The sequence below is a fragment of the Condylura cristata genome, unplaced genomic scaffold (assembly GCF_000260355.1).
Source record: "Condylura cristata isolate star-nosed mole 26May11 unplaced genomic scaffold, ConCri1.0 scaffold00006, whole genome shotgun sequence".
NCBI lineage: Eukaryota > Metazoa > Chordata > Mammalia > Eulipotyphla > Talpidae > Condylura > Condylura cristata.
Window position 1 is genome coordinate 3,906,331 of NW_004567107.1, and position 13,516 is coordinate 3,919,846.

The window sequence follows — 13,516 nt, forward strand, 5'->3', positions numbered from 1 at the left end:
GCCCTCGGCCATCGTCCTCCCGCCAGGAGCCGGCCGGATGCCTGCAGGCCCCTGCTCCGCTTCACAGCCGCCTTCCCCCTTCTTTCCCGGCTCCACCGGGCGCTCAGAGCTTTCTGAAGAGAAGTGAGCACCGGCCGCCTATAACCGAAAACCGAGAATTAAAGTCACCCCGCGAAGACGGCCGCCATGTTGGTGCGGGGCACTCAGGGAGCATGCCCAGCAACGGCCGGCGCGCGGGCGCGCTCACTGGCGGGCGGCGGCCATGTTGGTGCGGGGCAGCGGGGCGCATGCGCACAGACAGGCGGCTGCCGCCCGACCAGCCAACCGCCGGCCGGGACCGGGGCTCGGCGGCCATACTTGTGCGGGGCTGACGAGGGCCGTTGGGCGGAAGCCATGTTTTTGCGGGGCAGTGCCACCTGTCATGTGTGTGTGGCCCTGACCCAATCCCAAGAATATTAGAGGACAGCTCCCGGTTGACGTGATTGTGTTTTCCTATCACTTTCAGAATAACTGAGGGGGGCGCACGCTTCTGTGTCCAACCGCTTAGGCAGCATTTGGAGGTGGGAAAAAATGTACAGTGGCTTCGCCGGGTTCCTCCTGCCCGCCACAGCCTGGAGGGGCTCCAGACCGCTAGCCGCGCCGGCGGCCCCGCCCCCGAGCTGGCCCCGCCCCCGAGCTGGCCCCGCCCCGCGCTCGCCGCTAGCCGCGGGGACTCGCAAGTGACCGGAGACCCCGCCCCTGGAGTCCTCCTCCTCGGGACTGCCAGCCCGCCACCGGCCCGGCCGGGTGGGTCGGCGCGGAGCCACCTCTTCCCGTTGGCAGTGACTCGACGACCTTGGCCCAGAAGCCACAGCGGGGACCCACCAACGACAGCGGCGGCGCCTAGGACTTCGCCCAGCGCGGGGGGGAGGGAGGGGCGGTGCGGTCTGTGTGTCCACCAGCGGTCCGCAAACATGTTGGCCTTCGCTGCCAGGGCGGTGGTGAGTGCAGCTGGACCCCGTCTAGCGGCTCTGGACGGGACGGGCGGGGGGCACGAGCGGTGGCCGGGCCATCGAGCGGAGCGTGCAGTTGCTCGGGAATGGAGGCCACTCGGCCCGCAGCTAGTGGGGTGGGCAGGTGGGCTGCTCGCGTTTGGCCTAGGAGAAGGCTTAAGGCTCAAGGTCAGAGGCAGGCTGGACCCCAGGTCCTGTTGTGCTAAATTCCAATGCCTGGGAGCTGACGGTGGGGACCCTGGCCTCAGAAATCACCCTACCCTTAGACCGGGAGCCAGGAGGGGAGGGAACGGGAGTGTCTCCTGCAGTTGTTCTGACTTACTCACCTGTCCCTGGCTCAGCCAGATCTGGCACTACCCAGGCTCTAGTCAACCTCCGTCTAGCTGGTCACCCAGCCTCCTGGGGCTTCTCCAGGAGTTGGTGCAGCCAGAGAAACTCCCGTGGAGTGTGGAGCTGGGCTGCTCGGAAAGATGTCACAACTGGCAGCAGGAGGCAGGGTGCAGCCCCACGCCCCCACCCCACTGGTGCCCCCCCCGGACTTGTCTACATCCACCCCAGAGAGCAGCCCACAGCCACCCGTGCTGCTCCCTTGCCTGGAGCCTTTCCTCTCCACTCCAAGCATCTCGCTCTGCTTGGACGGTCCCCTGTGGGGGCCAGCAAGCACACTCAGCAGGCTCTGCCAGGCCCAGGACAAGAGGTTCCCTGGGAACCCTGAGATTCACTTCACCCCTGTACTGCCACCTGAGCTATGCCGCCCTGCTAAGGCCTGCGGGCTCCCGCCACGGCCTGCTGACAGTCTGATCAGCTCACTGCAGCGAAACTGAAGCAAGGAGAAACGGGCCAGACCCTTGGATCTGGATCCAAATCTAGTTCTGTCGCAAAGCCATTGTCCTTTGGCTCGCTTTTAGTTCCCAAAGCCCTCCACTCTTGGCCCCGGGGACAGGGCTTTGGTGAAGGCTGGCCCCGAAGGCCCCAGGCCCTAGAGGAAACAGGAGCGGCGGGGCCCTTAGCACCGGTGGCCCCTTTCCCGGCATCTGCTCTTACAGCGAGGCCCGTTTTCTGGACTGATTTTAGGGCAGTGATAGAATCTCGGTGGCCAAGCAGTCTGTGCCCTCCAGCCAGGGTTTCCCTCATCACACAGACCTACACAGGTTCAACAGGTGGATTTTTAAATACCTCTTGGCCTGCCTTCCTGGCACTGGGCCCAACCGAAGGAAAAAGCAGTTTTCCAGTTCCCCTCCGACTCCAGAACCCGTCAGCCCGCTCCCCTCTTCCCCATTTCTCCACTTCTGGAAGCCAGGGTGGGGGCGCAGCTGCTCCAGCCATGGCCACCGGCCAGATGCCACCGCAGCCCCCGCGGCATCGCCACCACACGCCTGCTGCCCCCTGAACCCCGGCTCTTGTCTTCTCTTTCCAGCCCCGACAAGTTGTCTCTTGCTAGGTTCTGCTCGCCCACGGGGTAGCACAGTTAGGCTTAGAGGTCCAGCTCAAGGCAGACAGGCAGGGCTCAGAGCCTCAGTCCTGCCATGGAGGACGAGCTGCAGAGAGAGAAGGTACGGACCAGAGCCCCGCGGCTCGCCGCTTCACTGCCGCCAGCAGCCTCGGAGCCTCCTCTCTTTCGCACACCTCTGAGTCTTGCACTCGCCTCTCTCCCCAGCGCCCTCTTTCTCCGCCACCTCTCACGCTGCCTGCCAGGCCACCCAGCTCTCTCCTGCCACGCTGCCCCCTGCCACCCTCACCCAACCCCACAAACAGCAAGAAGCCTAAGGCCCCATTTACACCCAAAGGTGCTGTCATCCTCTGGCGCCGGATTTATCCTTTTCCCTTTTACTCCAAAACTTGGCAAGGGTGGGGGACAGAAAATGGGGGTCTCCGGGCTGTGGGGGGAGCAGTCACCTCGCTACTGACTGACTCACCATCCCAGGGTGAGAAAGGCTGGGTCCCCTGCAGCCAGACAGGTGAGAGGTCCCTCTCGCCTCTGCCACCCCAGCAGGTGCCCCTGAATCCTGCCAAAATCAACGGCCACGCCCTCCCCCCCTGCCTGCCCCTGAGAGGCAGACACACCCACAGCCCCAGGGCTGGGAAGCCAGGGCTGGCACCACCCAAGAGGCTGTCTCTGCTCCTGGGATGGTCACATAAGTGCCCAGGCCCCTAGCGGTGGAGCCGCCAGGGCCTCCTGGCGCAGGTAAGAGGATGACCAGCATATTCTGCTGCCTGCAGGTGAAACCCCCGGGCTTCCTCAAGCCCTTCTCCTTGATGAAAGTGTCCGGCCGCTTCAAGGCACACCAGGACTCGCTGCCCCGGCTGCCCGTGCCCCCGCTCCAGCAGTCCCTGGACCATTACCTCAAGGCGCTGCAGCCCATCGTGAGCAAGGAGGAGTGGATCCAGACCAAGCAGCTGGTGGAAGAGTTCCAGACCTCAGGCGTGGGGGAGCGCCTGCAGAAGGGGCTGGAGCGCAGGGCCAAGAAGTCTGAGAACTGGGTGAGTGAGAAGGCGGGGCGCACACGACCCCCGGCTCCCCTGCGGGGTAGGGGGCTCGGAGACCCTCCCAGCGGTTCTGGGTCGCAGTGAGCAGCCCTCTCTGCCTGGCCGTGGCTGACCGCACCCATGGGGTCTCCCTGCCACAGCTGCCTGGTGCGGCTGCGCATGGGGGTTCATGGACACTCACCCCGGGCAGCCACGCGTGATGGCCGTTGTGGGGGGGTCATTAAACTGGACAGCGGCAGAGGGACGAGATCAGTAGGGGTGATGTAGCTCTATAGAAATCAAAAAGGGCCGTGAGAAAGACTTTGGGGTGCACGGTGTCCTCATTCTGGACAGGGAGGACGGGGTGTGGATGGGAGGCAGCGTGGACAGATGTGGCAACAGCCTGGCACTCCGGAGACGGAAGCTGGGGTGGGAGCACAAGAAGGGCCTTGGGCCTGAGCTCCGCGGCAAGGGCAGGTGGGCTGGCTCAGCCGGGAGGGTCCCGGCTCGTCCTGTCACAGCGTGTCTGCGCTGACGGCCTGCTAGAGTCTGCGGAAGACGGTGAAGCAGGACTGACAGCATAGTTAGAGAGCCCTGGAGCTGGGAGGGAGGGAAGCACGAGGGAGGCAGGAGGCGGGCTGCCGAGGACCCCGCTGCTGCCGCAGGACAGGTGGGTCGGGCTTGGCGTGGCCGCCACGAGATCACGGCAGCCAGACACAGCTGACGTGCTCCCAGCTGCGATGTTTGGTCTTCCTCAAGTGCGTAAGGCCGAGCAGTTGTGAAACTCGCCCCAACAAACAGCACCAGTGATGCCTGGTGATGCAAGGGGGCCCGGGGCAGGGGCTGACCGAGAGAGAAGCCGTCTGTGGGTGCGAAGCGGAGCGGGGTTCTAGGCATGCAACGTGTGTGGGAGAGGAGGTGTGAGGCCAGCAGGTGGAGGGCTGCGGCCTGCCGCAGGAGGGGCTCGCCGACCTCGGGGTGCGCTGCGCCTGTACAAGGCCACGCGGCGGCGCCTCGCAGCTGTGCGGGGAAGCTGGGTTCTAGCGTCTCCAGCTTTCCGACGCCTCCGCTCCTCCTCACAGAAGCTGTGGCGTAAAGGGGGAAGGCACCCTCCGCTCAGGGGACCCCGTGAGGGGTCTGCCGCTGCCAGGACACTCTCGCTGGGGGGCTGGCCATGCCCGCAGGGCTCCCTTGCTCTCCCAGCTCTGGCCAGGGGCTCTCAGGACCCCGCGGGAGAGGGCACCCTGTGGCTGACGGGCAGCCCAAGGAGAAAGAGCTCCTGTGGAGCCCCGCCTAGAACGACAGTTGAGGAAACTGAGGCCCAGCAGCTAGGTCACAAGCACAAGGCCACACAGCCGCCCCCAGACAAGGCCAGGCTGCGCTGCCGGACCTGGCTGACTCAAGAGCCCTGACCCCAGGCCAGCAGTCAATAGAAAGCAGCCACCCAGTGGCCTGCTGGGCCCCCGCCCTCGCCCGGGGCCCAAGGTTAGTGGACTGTGCCACAGGTCAGCAGTTCCTCAAGGCGCATCTGTGCAGTGAAGGGGCCTATGGCCTGGGACGGGAGGGGAAGCCCAGGGAGGCACCAGGCCCAAGACCGATTTGGGGAGCTGCCAGAGAGGCGCCGGGGGTGGGGGGAGGGTGCAGCCAGCACAGCAGGCTCAGGAGGACCCGAGAGCCCGAGACAGCAGCCTCGAGGACATGACCGTGGCTGCTCGCCTCAGGACCCTCCCCGCACAGAGGGCGCACAGGTCCCTCCTGGCCCCAAACCTGAGGTGACCTCGCTGCCTCAATTTTGGCACTTTGCCCACCTCTTCCTCCTCAGCTGGGGATGTCACCTGAGCTCATTCCTGGGGCCGTGATCGACCCCCGCGGTGGGCTGTGATCTGGCTGCCCAGACCTTGAGATCAAGCCGGTGCCCACTCCCGGCTGAGGACGGAGGCCACGGCACCAGGGCCCCGGGGCGCTGGGAGCCCTGGGACAGCCACTCACAGTCCCACTGCCTTTCTGTTAGCGTAGAGCTCGCGCTCTCTGTCCCTGCCTTTCCCCTACCGGGCTGATCTCTGTTTCTACAAGCATGACTGCCATTGATTAGACGTTTGTAAGCTGGGGAGGATTCACGCTTCTGCCTCTTTTCTTTCCCCGCTTCAGGTTCCTTCCAGTCTTTTCTCTCGCGTGTCTCTGTGGGCAGTGTTGTCAATTTCTCTTGCCAACGCTGACTGGCTCAGGCTAAGGGAAGGGGATGAGATGCCACTGGTGGGTGTAAGGGCCCGGGGGTCTGGGTCTGAGCCTTCCTCCTGAGGGACCTTGGGCTCCTTGGAGGGTCCCTGGCCCCGGGAGAAAGGGGCCCCAGGCCCCCGGCTGCCGCCTCACAGACTGGCCCTTCCCCAGCTGTCCGAGTGGTGGCTGAAGACGGCCTACCTGCAGTACCGCCAGCCCCTGGTCATCCACTCCAACCCTGGCCTAATGCTGCCCAAGCAGGACTTTGTGGATCTGCAGGGCCAGCTCCGGTGAGTGGAGGGGCAGGAGTCAAAACGCGCCTGGCCAGGCTCCTTGCCCTAGGGGCTGGGGAGTGCTGTTATCTTCCTGTTCATCGTCCTGTATCCCCACGAGTGGCCTTACCAGGGTCAGCCCTGTTTTACAGATGGGGAAACTGAGACTCAGAGCAGTGAAGGGGCTGGGCCAGGAGAGGAAGCAGGGTCTCTCCTGCCCCAGAGTCTCATGGCCATTAACCACCAAACCGTGGAGCAGGTCCCCTCCCGGCCCCCAAACCTGAGGTGCCCTCGCTACCCCAGTGTTGGCATTTTGCCCACCTCTTCCTCCTCCTCAGTTGGCCTCGGGTGACCTTTGTACACAGTCCCCTTTATCACATTCGGCCATGTCACTTGCCTGGCCTCTGTTCCACTCTGACCAAGGATAAAAATACTGACAGGGATCTCCTGCCTGGGGACCAGCCACTCAAAGCCACCACCTGCTTCTCTTAAAGGGGCCAAGTCACCCCAGGAAAAGCTGGGGAGCAGGCCCAGGAATTCCAGCAGTGGCGCCCAGATTGGGCGCCAGGGGCAGCCAGGTATCAGGCGTGGTTGATGTGGCCCAGACTGTCCAGGGCTGACAGAGTGCCCTGGGGGGCGACGCCTGAAGGCCCAGTCCCGGGTTGGAGCAGGCTGGCCCTTTCCAGCCAGGGCCTCCGGCCCCCGGCCCCCCGGGGCGGGACCCCAGCGCCGGCCTGCACGTCAGTGGTCAGTCGAGCTGTGTGCGCCACCAGCACTGGCTCCCTCGGAGATGACCAGGACAGGTTGGGCGTGGGAGTGGGGACTGGGGCAGAGGCCCTGCACCTGGGCTCCTCAGGCTTCCAGAGCAGTGAGAGAGAAGTGAGGCGATGGGCCACCCCCATGGACAGGCCTCTTCTTCACCCAGCAGGCGCAGGGGCCAGGGGTCTGCCTCGGGTCCCGTCAGCTTCTGAGCTCTCATCTGTCCTCAGGTTTGCTGCCAGACTTATCGAGGGTGTGCTGGACTTCAAGGCTATGATTGACAAGTGAGTGGCCCCGCCCCGGCGCCAGCCCTGCCTCCCTGCCCAGCGCAGGGGGCGGCGGGGGTGAGCCTGCCTGGTGCCGGGCAGGCCTGAGCTCAGGCGCTTTCACTTCCTGTTGGCCCAAATGCGGGCCTCAGCTCATCTGAAGCCTCGGCCTCCGCTTCCTGCCGGCTGGGCCAGAGCTCCCTGGAATATGTGTCCCAGCCAGAGAGAACCGAGTCCCCCTTGCTGCTTCCTCTGCCCCTCCTGAGAGAGGAGGGGACTTCCAGGCCGACGTACAAGCAGCAGCTGCCCACGCTGGACTGTAGGCGTCCTGCCCCAGCCTCGCTTGCTCGGGCTCCCACTCACCCGGAAGGGGTGGGGGCACAGAGGGGCCCGCACTGCTGGCAGGAGCCCTCTGCCGGCCGTCCCTGGCTGTGCCCAGTGGCCCCTCACCGCCCTCTGCCCAGCAGTGAGACCCTGCCGGTGGAGTACCTGGGCGGGAAGCCGCTGTGCATGAACCAGTACTACCAGATCCTGTCGTCCTGCCGCGTGCCCGGCCCCAAGCAGGACTCGGTGGTCAACTTCAGCAAGGTCAAGAAGCCGCCCCTGCACATCACCGTGGTGCACAACTTCCAGGTGGGTGGGCCCCATGCAGCGGCCGGTGGCGGGGCCAGAGTCAGCACCCCCAGCCCACGCGCCCAGGGGCAGGCGGGCCTTGGGCGCCAGGCCTCGGGGTAAGGCACAGGCCTGTCCTCCCCCATCGCCGGCCAGACGCCAGTCCTCCCCGCTGACAGCACCGGCGATGACCTCTGGGTTCTGAGGCCAGCAGGAGACTGGTGTCTGGGGCACCTGCTGCCCACTGAGCTGCCCACCAGCCCTGTCGCCCTCCCTGTGCCTTGACAGTTCTTCGAGCTGGACGTGTACCACAGCGATGGGACGCCCCTGACCGCAGACCAGATCTTTGTGCAACTGGAGAAGATCTGGAACTCGTCGCTGCAAACCAACAAAGAGCCCGTGGGCATCCTCACCTCCAACCACCGAAACTCCTGGGCCAAAGCATACAACACCCTCATCAAAGGTACGCCTGGAGGGGGTGTCCACGCCCCGGCCTCTGTCACACCAGGTCCTGGGAGGTCCTGGGCAGCCGTGTTGGGCCCTCTCGGCTCCCAGTGGACGCGGTCTGTCCCATCTCCAAGCCAGCAGCATCTGCGACACAGCAGGTGGCCAGGAGAGCTGGTCAGAGGCCTGGCCCTGGACTCGGGCCCCTGACTGCCATGCTGCTCTCAGGCTGACGCTGGCCCTGGCCCCCTCACCCCTGAAACACCCAAGCTCGGGCCCTACCACCCAGGGCCCTATGGGGAGGGGCCCAGTGGGCCTGCAGTTTGGCCACCTCTGCCCCACGCTGGAGGCGCCGGCGACTCTGCCCCTCTGACGCGCCCTCCCGTCGCCACCGCAGACAAGGTGAACCGGGAGTCGGTGCGCTCCATCCAGCAGAGCATCTTCGCCGTGTGCCTGGACAGGCCGGTGCCCAGGGTGGCCGACGAGGCTTACCGCAGCCACGTGGCTGGCCAGATGCTGCACGGGGGCGGCGGCCAGCTCAACAGTGGCAACCGCTGGTTCGACAAGACGCTGCAGGTGAGGGGCGAGCCTGGCTCCCCGGCAGACACGCCGGGCTTGGCCGGCCTCCCAGCTTGTAAAGCGGGCGGGGGAGACGCCAGCAGGTGGAGGCGGCCGCCATCCGCGCAGCCAGCCTGTCATTACTGCGCCCGGCCCAGAAACACGGTCAGCCCAGCCCACCCCTCCGCACATCAGACACAGTGTGGGCGGCGGGGCCAGCAAGAAGGGCGAGGTCTGGGCCGTGACTTTCCCTCTCTGCACCTGTCACATGGGGGTGTGCTAGGACTCCGGGTCTGGTGGTGCGGGCGCCGGGGAGCCGTGTGAACCCAGGACAGACCTGCACGGCCGGCCCCAGGCCGCCGAGAAACGTTAGCGGTAGTATTGAGGCAGCGTGACCCTGGAGGTGCCTGCAGGAAGGCTCTGGTGACGGGAGCTGTGGGTCCCCCCTGCCCTCCCCAGTTCATTGTGGCAGAAGACGGCTCGTGTGGACTTGTCTATGAGCACGCAGCAGCGGAGGGGCCGCCCATCATCTCCCTCCTGGACCACGTCATTGAGTTCACGTGAGTGTGGCGCCCGCCCTCGCCCAGGGACCGCGCCACAGGGGCCCTGCCCCTCCAGCCTGGAAGTGGTTTCCTTGAAGGAGGCCAGCAGAGGGCGGGGGGGGGGGTTGCCGAGGCCCTGGGTTGGGGTTCTGGCTCTGCCACTTCCCAGCCGCAGGACCCCGGACAAGCGCCCCCCGCCCAGGCCGCCTCCGCTTGGCCATTTGAAAGCTAGAGCACACTTAGTTTTCAGAAGGACAAGGCCAGCATCGCCCTGGGCTGACCCTCCCCACCTGACCCAGGCTGTACACGGGTGCCCGCCTGACGCCCCGGGTCCCCGCAGGAAGAAGCCTGAGCTCGTGAGCCCGCCCACAGTGCCCCTGCCCATGCCCAGGAAGCTGCGCTTCAACATCACCCCTGAGATCAAGAAGGACATCGAGAAAGCTAAGCAGAACCTGGGCATGTAAGCACGGGCGGCCTGGGCCCCGTGCTGCGGCTGCTCGCGGGCCCCTCGGGGCCGCCAGGTGACTGTCCCTCACCCCCCTCCCGCCCCCAGTATGATCCAGGACCTGGACATCACCGTGATGGTGTTCCACCACTTTGGAAAGGACTTCCCCAAGTCAGAGAAGCTGAGCCCAGACGCCTTCATCCAGTTGGCTCTACAGCTGGCCTACTATAGGTGTGCCCGCCTGCCCGCCTGCCCACCTGCCCACCTGTGGGGGGGGGGAGCCTGGGGACCGGGGAGGGGCCGCCGCCGGGCGCGCTCAGCTGCTCCCTCACCAGGACCTACGGGCAGGCCTGTGCCACGTACGAGAGCGCCTCCCTGCGCGCCTTCCACCTGGGCCGCACCGACACCATCCGCTCGGCCACCGTGGAGTCCCTGGCCTTCGTCAGGGCCATGGACGGCTCCAGTGTGCCGGTGAGAGGTCCGGGGCGGGGGTGGGTGAGCAGGGCTCGGGCCGTCTCCCTTCCTGTTCTTTCTGGCAACACACACGGATTGAGCAGCTGCTGTATTCCAGCCCCAAGACAGGCTCTGGGGGCCCGAGAAGGGACCGTAGTGCTGAGCGCCCTGCAGCCACACAGGAAGGGCACCAGCCGCCGCTGAGTGGCAGGTGTGTCTGCCATGTGTCAGGCCTGGCTAAGCTCTAGAGAGGTGACGGTCCCACCGCTGATCTCAGCGAGCTCAGAGTCTAGTTCTAGGTACAGGACGGGCTACCGAGGCGGGTGGCAGGAGCCGGAAGAGGACAGCTTCAGCCCCCCCTCGCCTTCCTCGCCAGGAGCACCAGAAAGTGGAGCTGCTGCGCAGAGCCGTGCAGGCCCACCGAGACTACACGGACCGGGTGAGCGCGCCCTGCCTGTGTGCCACCTGCTCCCTCCCCGGAGCCTCAGGGCACCCAGACTCGGGCTGAACACCCCCTTTCCAGTTGGCGAAGCGGAAGCCGGCCAGTGCCTGCCCTGGTCCTTGCTCAGGGCCTGCCCCCGGCGTCTGTGTCCTCGCTGCCCACGATGCTGAGGGGCACGCAGCTTCCTGCCCCGCGCACCGATGGCGGCAGCCGGGCTGCCTGGCTATCTCTGAGCCCCTGCGCACTGCCGCCCTGTGGCTGCCTGTCCCCTTTCACCAACACTGAGACTCCAAGATATTCCTGACCAGCCAGGAGCAGGCAGGGCCCCCCCCAGGCCCCTGCCCTCTCATCGGACGCTGTCCTGCCTTCCCGAGCAGGCAGGCCCCTGGGCCTCGGTTTCCCCATCTGCGAAGTGAGGGCTCTCCCGCCTGGATGCCAGTCCCTTGGATCCAAGGGCCCGGGAGTGAAGAGGGGGACCCCCGGGGCCTCCGGCCCTGCTCCTGACGGCACCCCGCACCTCCGCAGGCCATCCGCGGGGAGGCCTTTGACCGGCACCTGCTGGGCCTGAGGCTGCAGGCCGTCGAGGACCTGGTGAGCATGCCTGACATCTTCATGGACGCCTCGTACGCCGTCGCCATGCACTTCAAACTGTCCACCAGCCAGGTGGGCCGCTGCCGGGGCTCCCCGCCCTCTGGGCCCCGCCACCACCCGAGGCGCGTTGGGGGAGGGGGGCCTTCTGGCACCGGACCGAGGCTACCGGCTCGGCACAGGGTCTAGAACATGGTCACGCCTGGGTGGCCCGTGGCCCGCCCCTGCCAAGCGGCCGAGTTTGGGGGGAAATGGCAGCAGGGGACATCACCGCAGCTCAGGCCGAGGAGTCGGGGCCCCGCCAGTGGGAGACACCTGACGTGGGCCAGCCTGTCCGGGGCTCTGGGTCTTGCCCACGGGCTGGGCGGCAGCACCCAGAAGCACAGGGAGTGGAGCCGCCTTGGCCGGGAAGTGCAGGTCAGTGAGGCCCTGGGGGTGTCAGGAAAGGCTCCGTGGGTGTGGCCGCCAACCCGGAAGGTCACCGGTGGGGTCGCTGCCTGCGGAGGGGGGGCTGGGCCCGAGGGCGGGAGCAGGGGCGCAGGCTGCGTCAGCCTGCCCGCCGGCGGGCGCCAGCAGGGTCGGAAGGAGCCCTTGCCTGTGCTCCCCAGGTCCCCGCCAAGACAGACTGCGTCATGTTTTTCGGGCCCGTGGTGCCCGACGGCTACGGCGTCTGCTACAACCCCCGGGAGGCCCACATCCACTTCTCGGTGTCGGCCTACAACAGCTGCGCGGAGACCAGCGCGGGCCGCCTGGCGCGCAGCCTCGAGCGGGCACTGCTGGACATGCGCGCGCTGCTGCAGGGCCACCCCAGGGCCAAGCTCTGAGGCCCGCGCAGGCCCTGAGGCCGCCGGCTCCCGGGCGCCGCCCCAGGGCACTGTCCTTGCTCTCTTCCCAGACCCCAGGCCCCACGGAACCCGGCTGGCACCCCCAGCAGGGCCGCGGCCCCAGCACGTGCCTTCCGGAGTCAACCCTCAGGGACTTAAGGCCCAGGCGCCCGGCGTGCTGCCCACCGAGGCCGCCTCCAGGGGACGGGGCCAGCCGCGTCCGCCCTGCCCCGCTCAGCCTGGGCCATCCCTGCCACCTTGTGCCCGGGCCAGGGTCTGGACCTCAAACCCCAAGCTCCCAAGACCTGGCAGAGAATTACGTGCCGCCGGGGGTCGCCAGGCCCCGAGGCTGAAGTCAGGATGGAGGTGAGCTGGTGCGGAGAAGCCCGAGGCCTGGCTTCAGCCAGCTGCCACCGCAGCGGCATCCGCCGAGGCTGCTGTGCGCCTGCGTGGCGCCGCGCACGGTCCCGGCTCTCGCCCCACTCAGCTCGACTCCTGCACCACAGCAGTGATTGTGTGATACAAACGTGACGTCTTTTTAATAAAGGGGAGTCAGTGTCTGAGGGGGCAGACAGCGTGGTGACGGACACCCGGCCTCTTCCCAGTGTTCCCAGCATCTGGGCGGCCGGAGGAGGGGCCCTCGAGCTCGGGTCTACCGAACCCCAGGACTTGGGCCCCCCCAACCTCGTGAGCTGTGATGGCCACTGGACAAGAGCTGCCCCGGCCCTCCCAGCAGCCCTGAGTGTTGTGGGCTGGTGGTGTGTCCCCGGGGCCCTGCACCAGGTCAGGAGGAGCCGTGGCCCGGGGGGCAGCTCACCCCCAGCCACAGCCTAGGGCCACCTGTCACCCAGTCACAAAGTGCAGGGGGCTGTTGGTGGGAAGAGGAACCTCTCTTCAGGGGGCCACTCTGGCCTTAAGCAGGTCCACGTGGAACCCCCAGAGAAGATGGCAAGGAATTGGGGTGTGGCCATTGCTGCTGGCTGGGCCGGCCTGTGGCCTGTCCCCCAGGAAGAGGGGGCTCCCGGGGCTGCCTCGACCTTTTCAGGTGAGAAGTCAAGGCCCAGAGCTTATGGTCACCAGGTCGCTAAACCACAGAGCAGAGCTCCCCGGACGGACGCCACGTTGCCTCTCTCAGCGCAGGGCTGAGGAGCCCCCAGAGCTGAGGCCGCAGCGGCAGGAAACCCAGAGGATGCGTCGCCCTTCCCAGCCCCCACCCGGGCCCCCAGGGTCGGACCAGCTGACCCATGGGTGGCCCCAGGGACAGCCAGGCCCAAAGAAAGATGGGGGTGAAAAACTCGGTTTTCTGGGTTTTGTTTTTTCTCCGAGTGGAAAGGCTCGAAGTACGTATTGTGTAAGGCCTGACGTGGTATCTGAACATGTGACGAAATGGCCGCTTGACTCTCACCTAGACCCTCCCAGTTTGTCCCAGTTGCCATGAACTTGACTTTGGCTCAGTGCAGTGAGCGGACAGGAAGGCAGACGCGGGAAAGGGGCGCACCGGGCCCTCGTGCTTCACCCATAAAGCACGGGCTGGCTGATCCCAGGACACCGAGGAGGGTGTGGAGGAAGGTGCTGGGGAGTGGCCAGGAGGGCCTGACCCTGCGGGGGAAGAGGGAAACCAGAAACCGGGAGCCCC

The 13,516-nt window shown here is 66.4% G+C and overlaps 1 protein-coding gene across 2 annotated transcripts; it reads left to right on the plus strand.

Moving 5' to 3' along the window:
- The first annotated feature begins 711 nt into the window (after positions 1 to 711).
- CRAT (carnitine O-acetyltransferase) lies at positions 712 to 12,440 on the plus strand. Of its 2 annotated transcripts, none has more exons than XM_004677256.2 (14): positions 712 to 980; positions 3,213 to 3,473; positions 5,847 to 5,965; positions 6,937 to 6,990; positions 7,440 to 7,605; positions 7,873 to 8,047; positions 8,426 to 8,604; positions 9,046 to 9,146; positions 9,469 to 9,588; positions 9,682 to 9,804; positions 9,909 to 10,044; positions 10,403 to 10,465; positions 10,994 to 11,131; positions 11,665 to 12,440. In XM_004677256.2, exons 1-14 carry the CDS (start codon positions 954 to 956, stop codon positions 11,878 to 11,880), a joined length of 1,878 nt encoding a protein of 625 aa, XP_004677313.1. In that variant the 5' UTR covers positions 712 to 953; the 3' UTR covers positions 11,881 to 12,440. The 2 variants fall into 2 exon arrangements, with proteins under 2 accessions (XP_004677313.1, XP_012577028.1); XM_012721574.1 differs by lacking the exon at positions 712 to 980 and adding an exon at positions 2,429 to 2,545.
- The last annotated feature ends 1,076 nt before the right edge of the window (positions 12,441 to 13,516 follow it).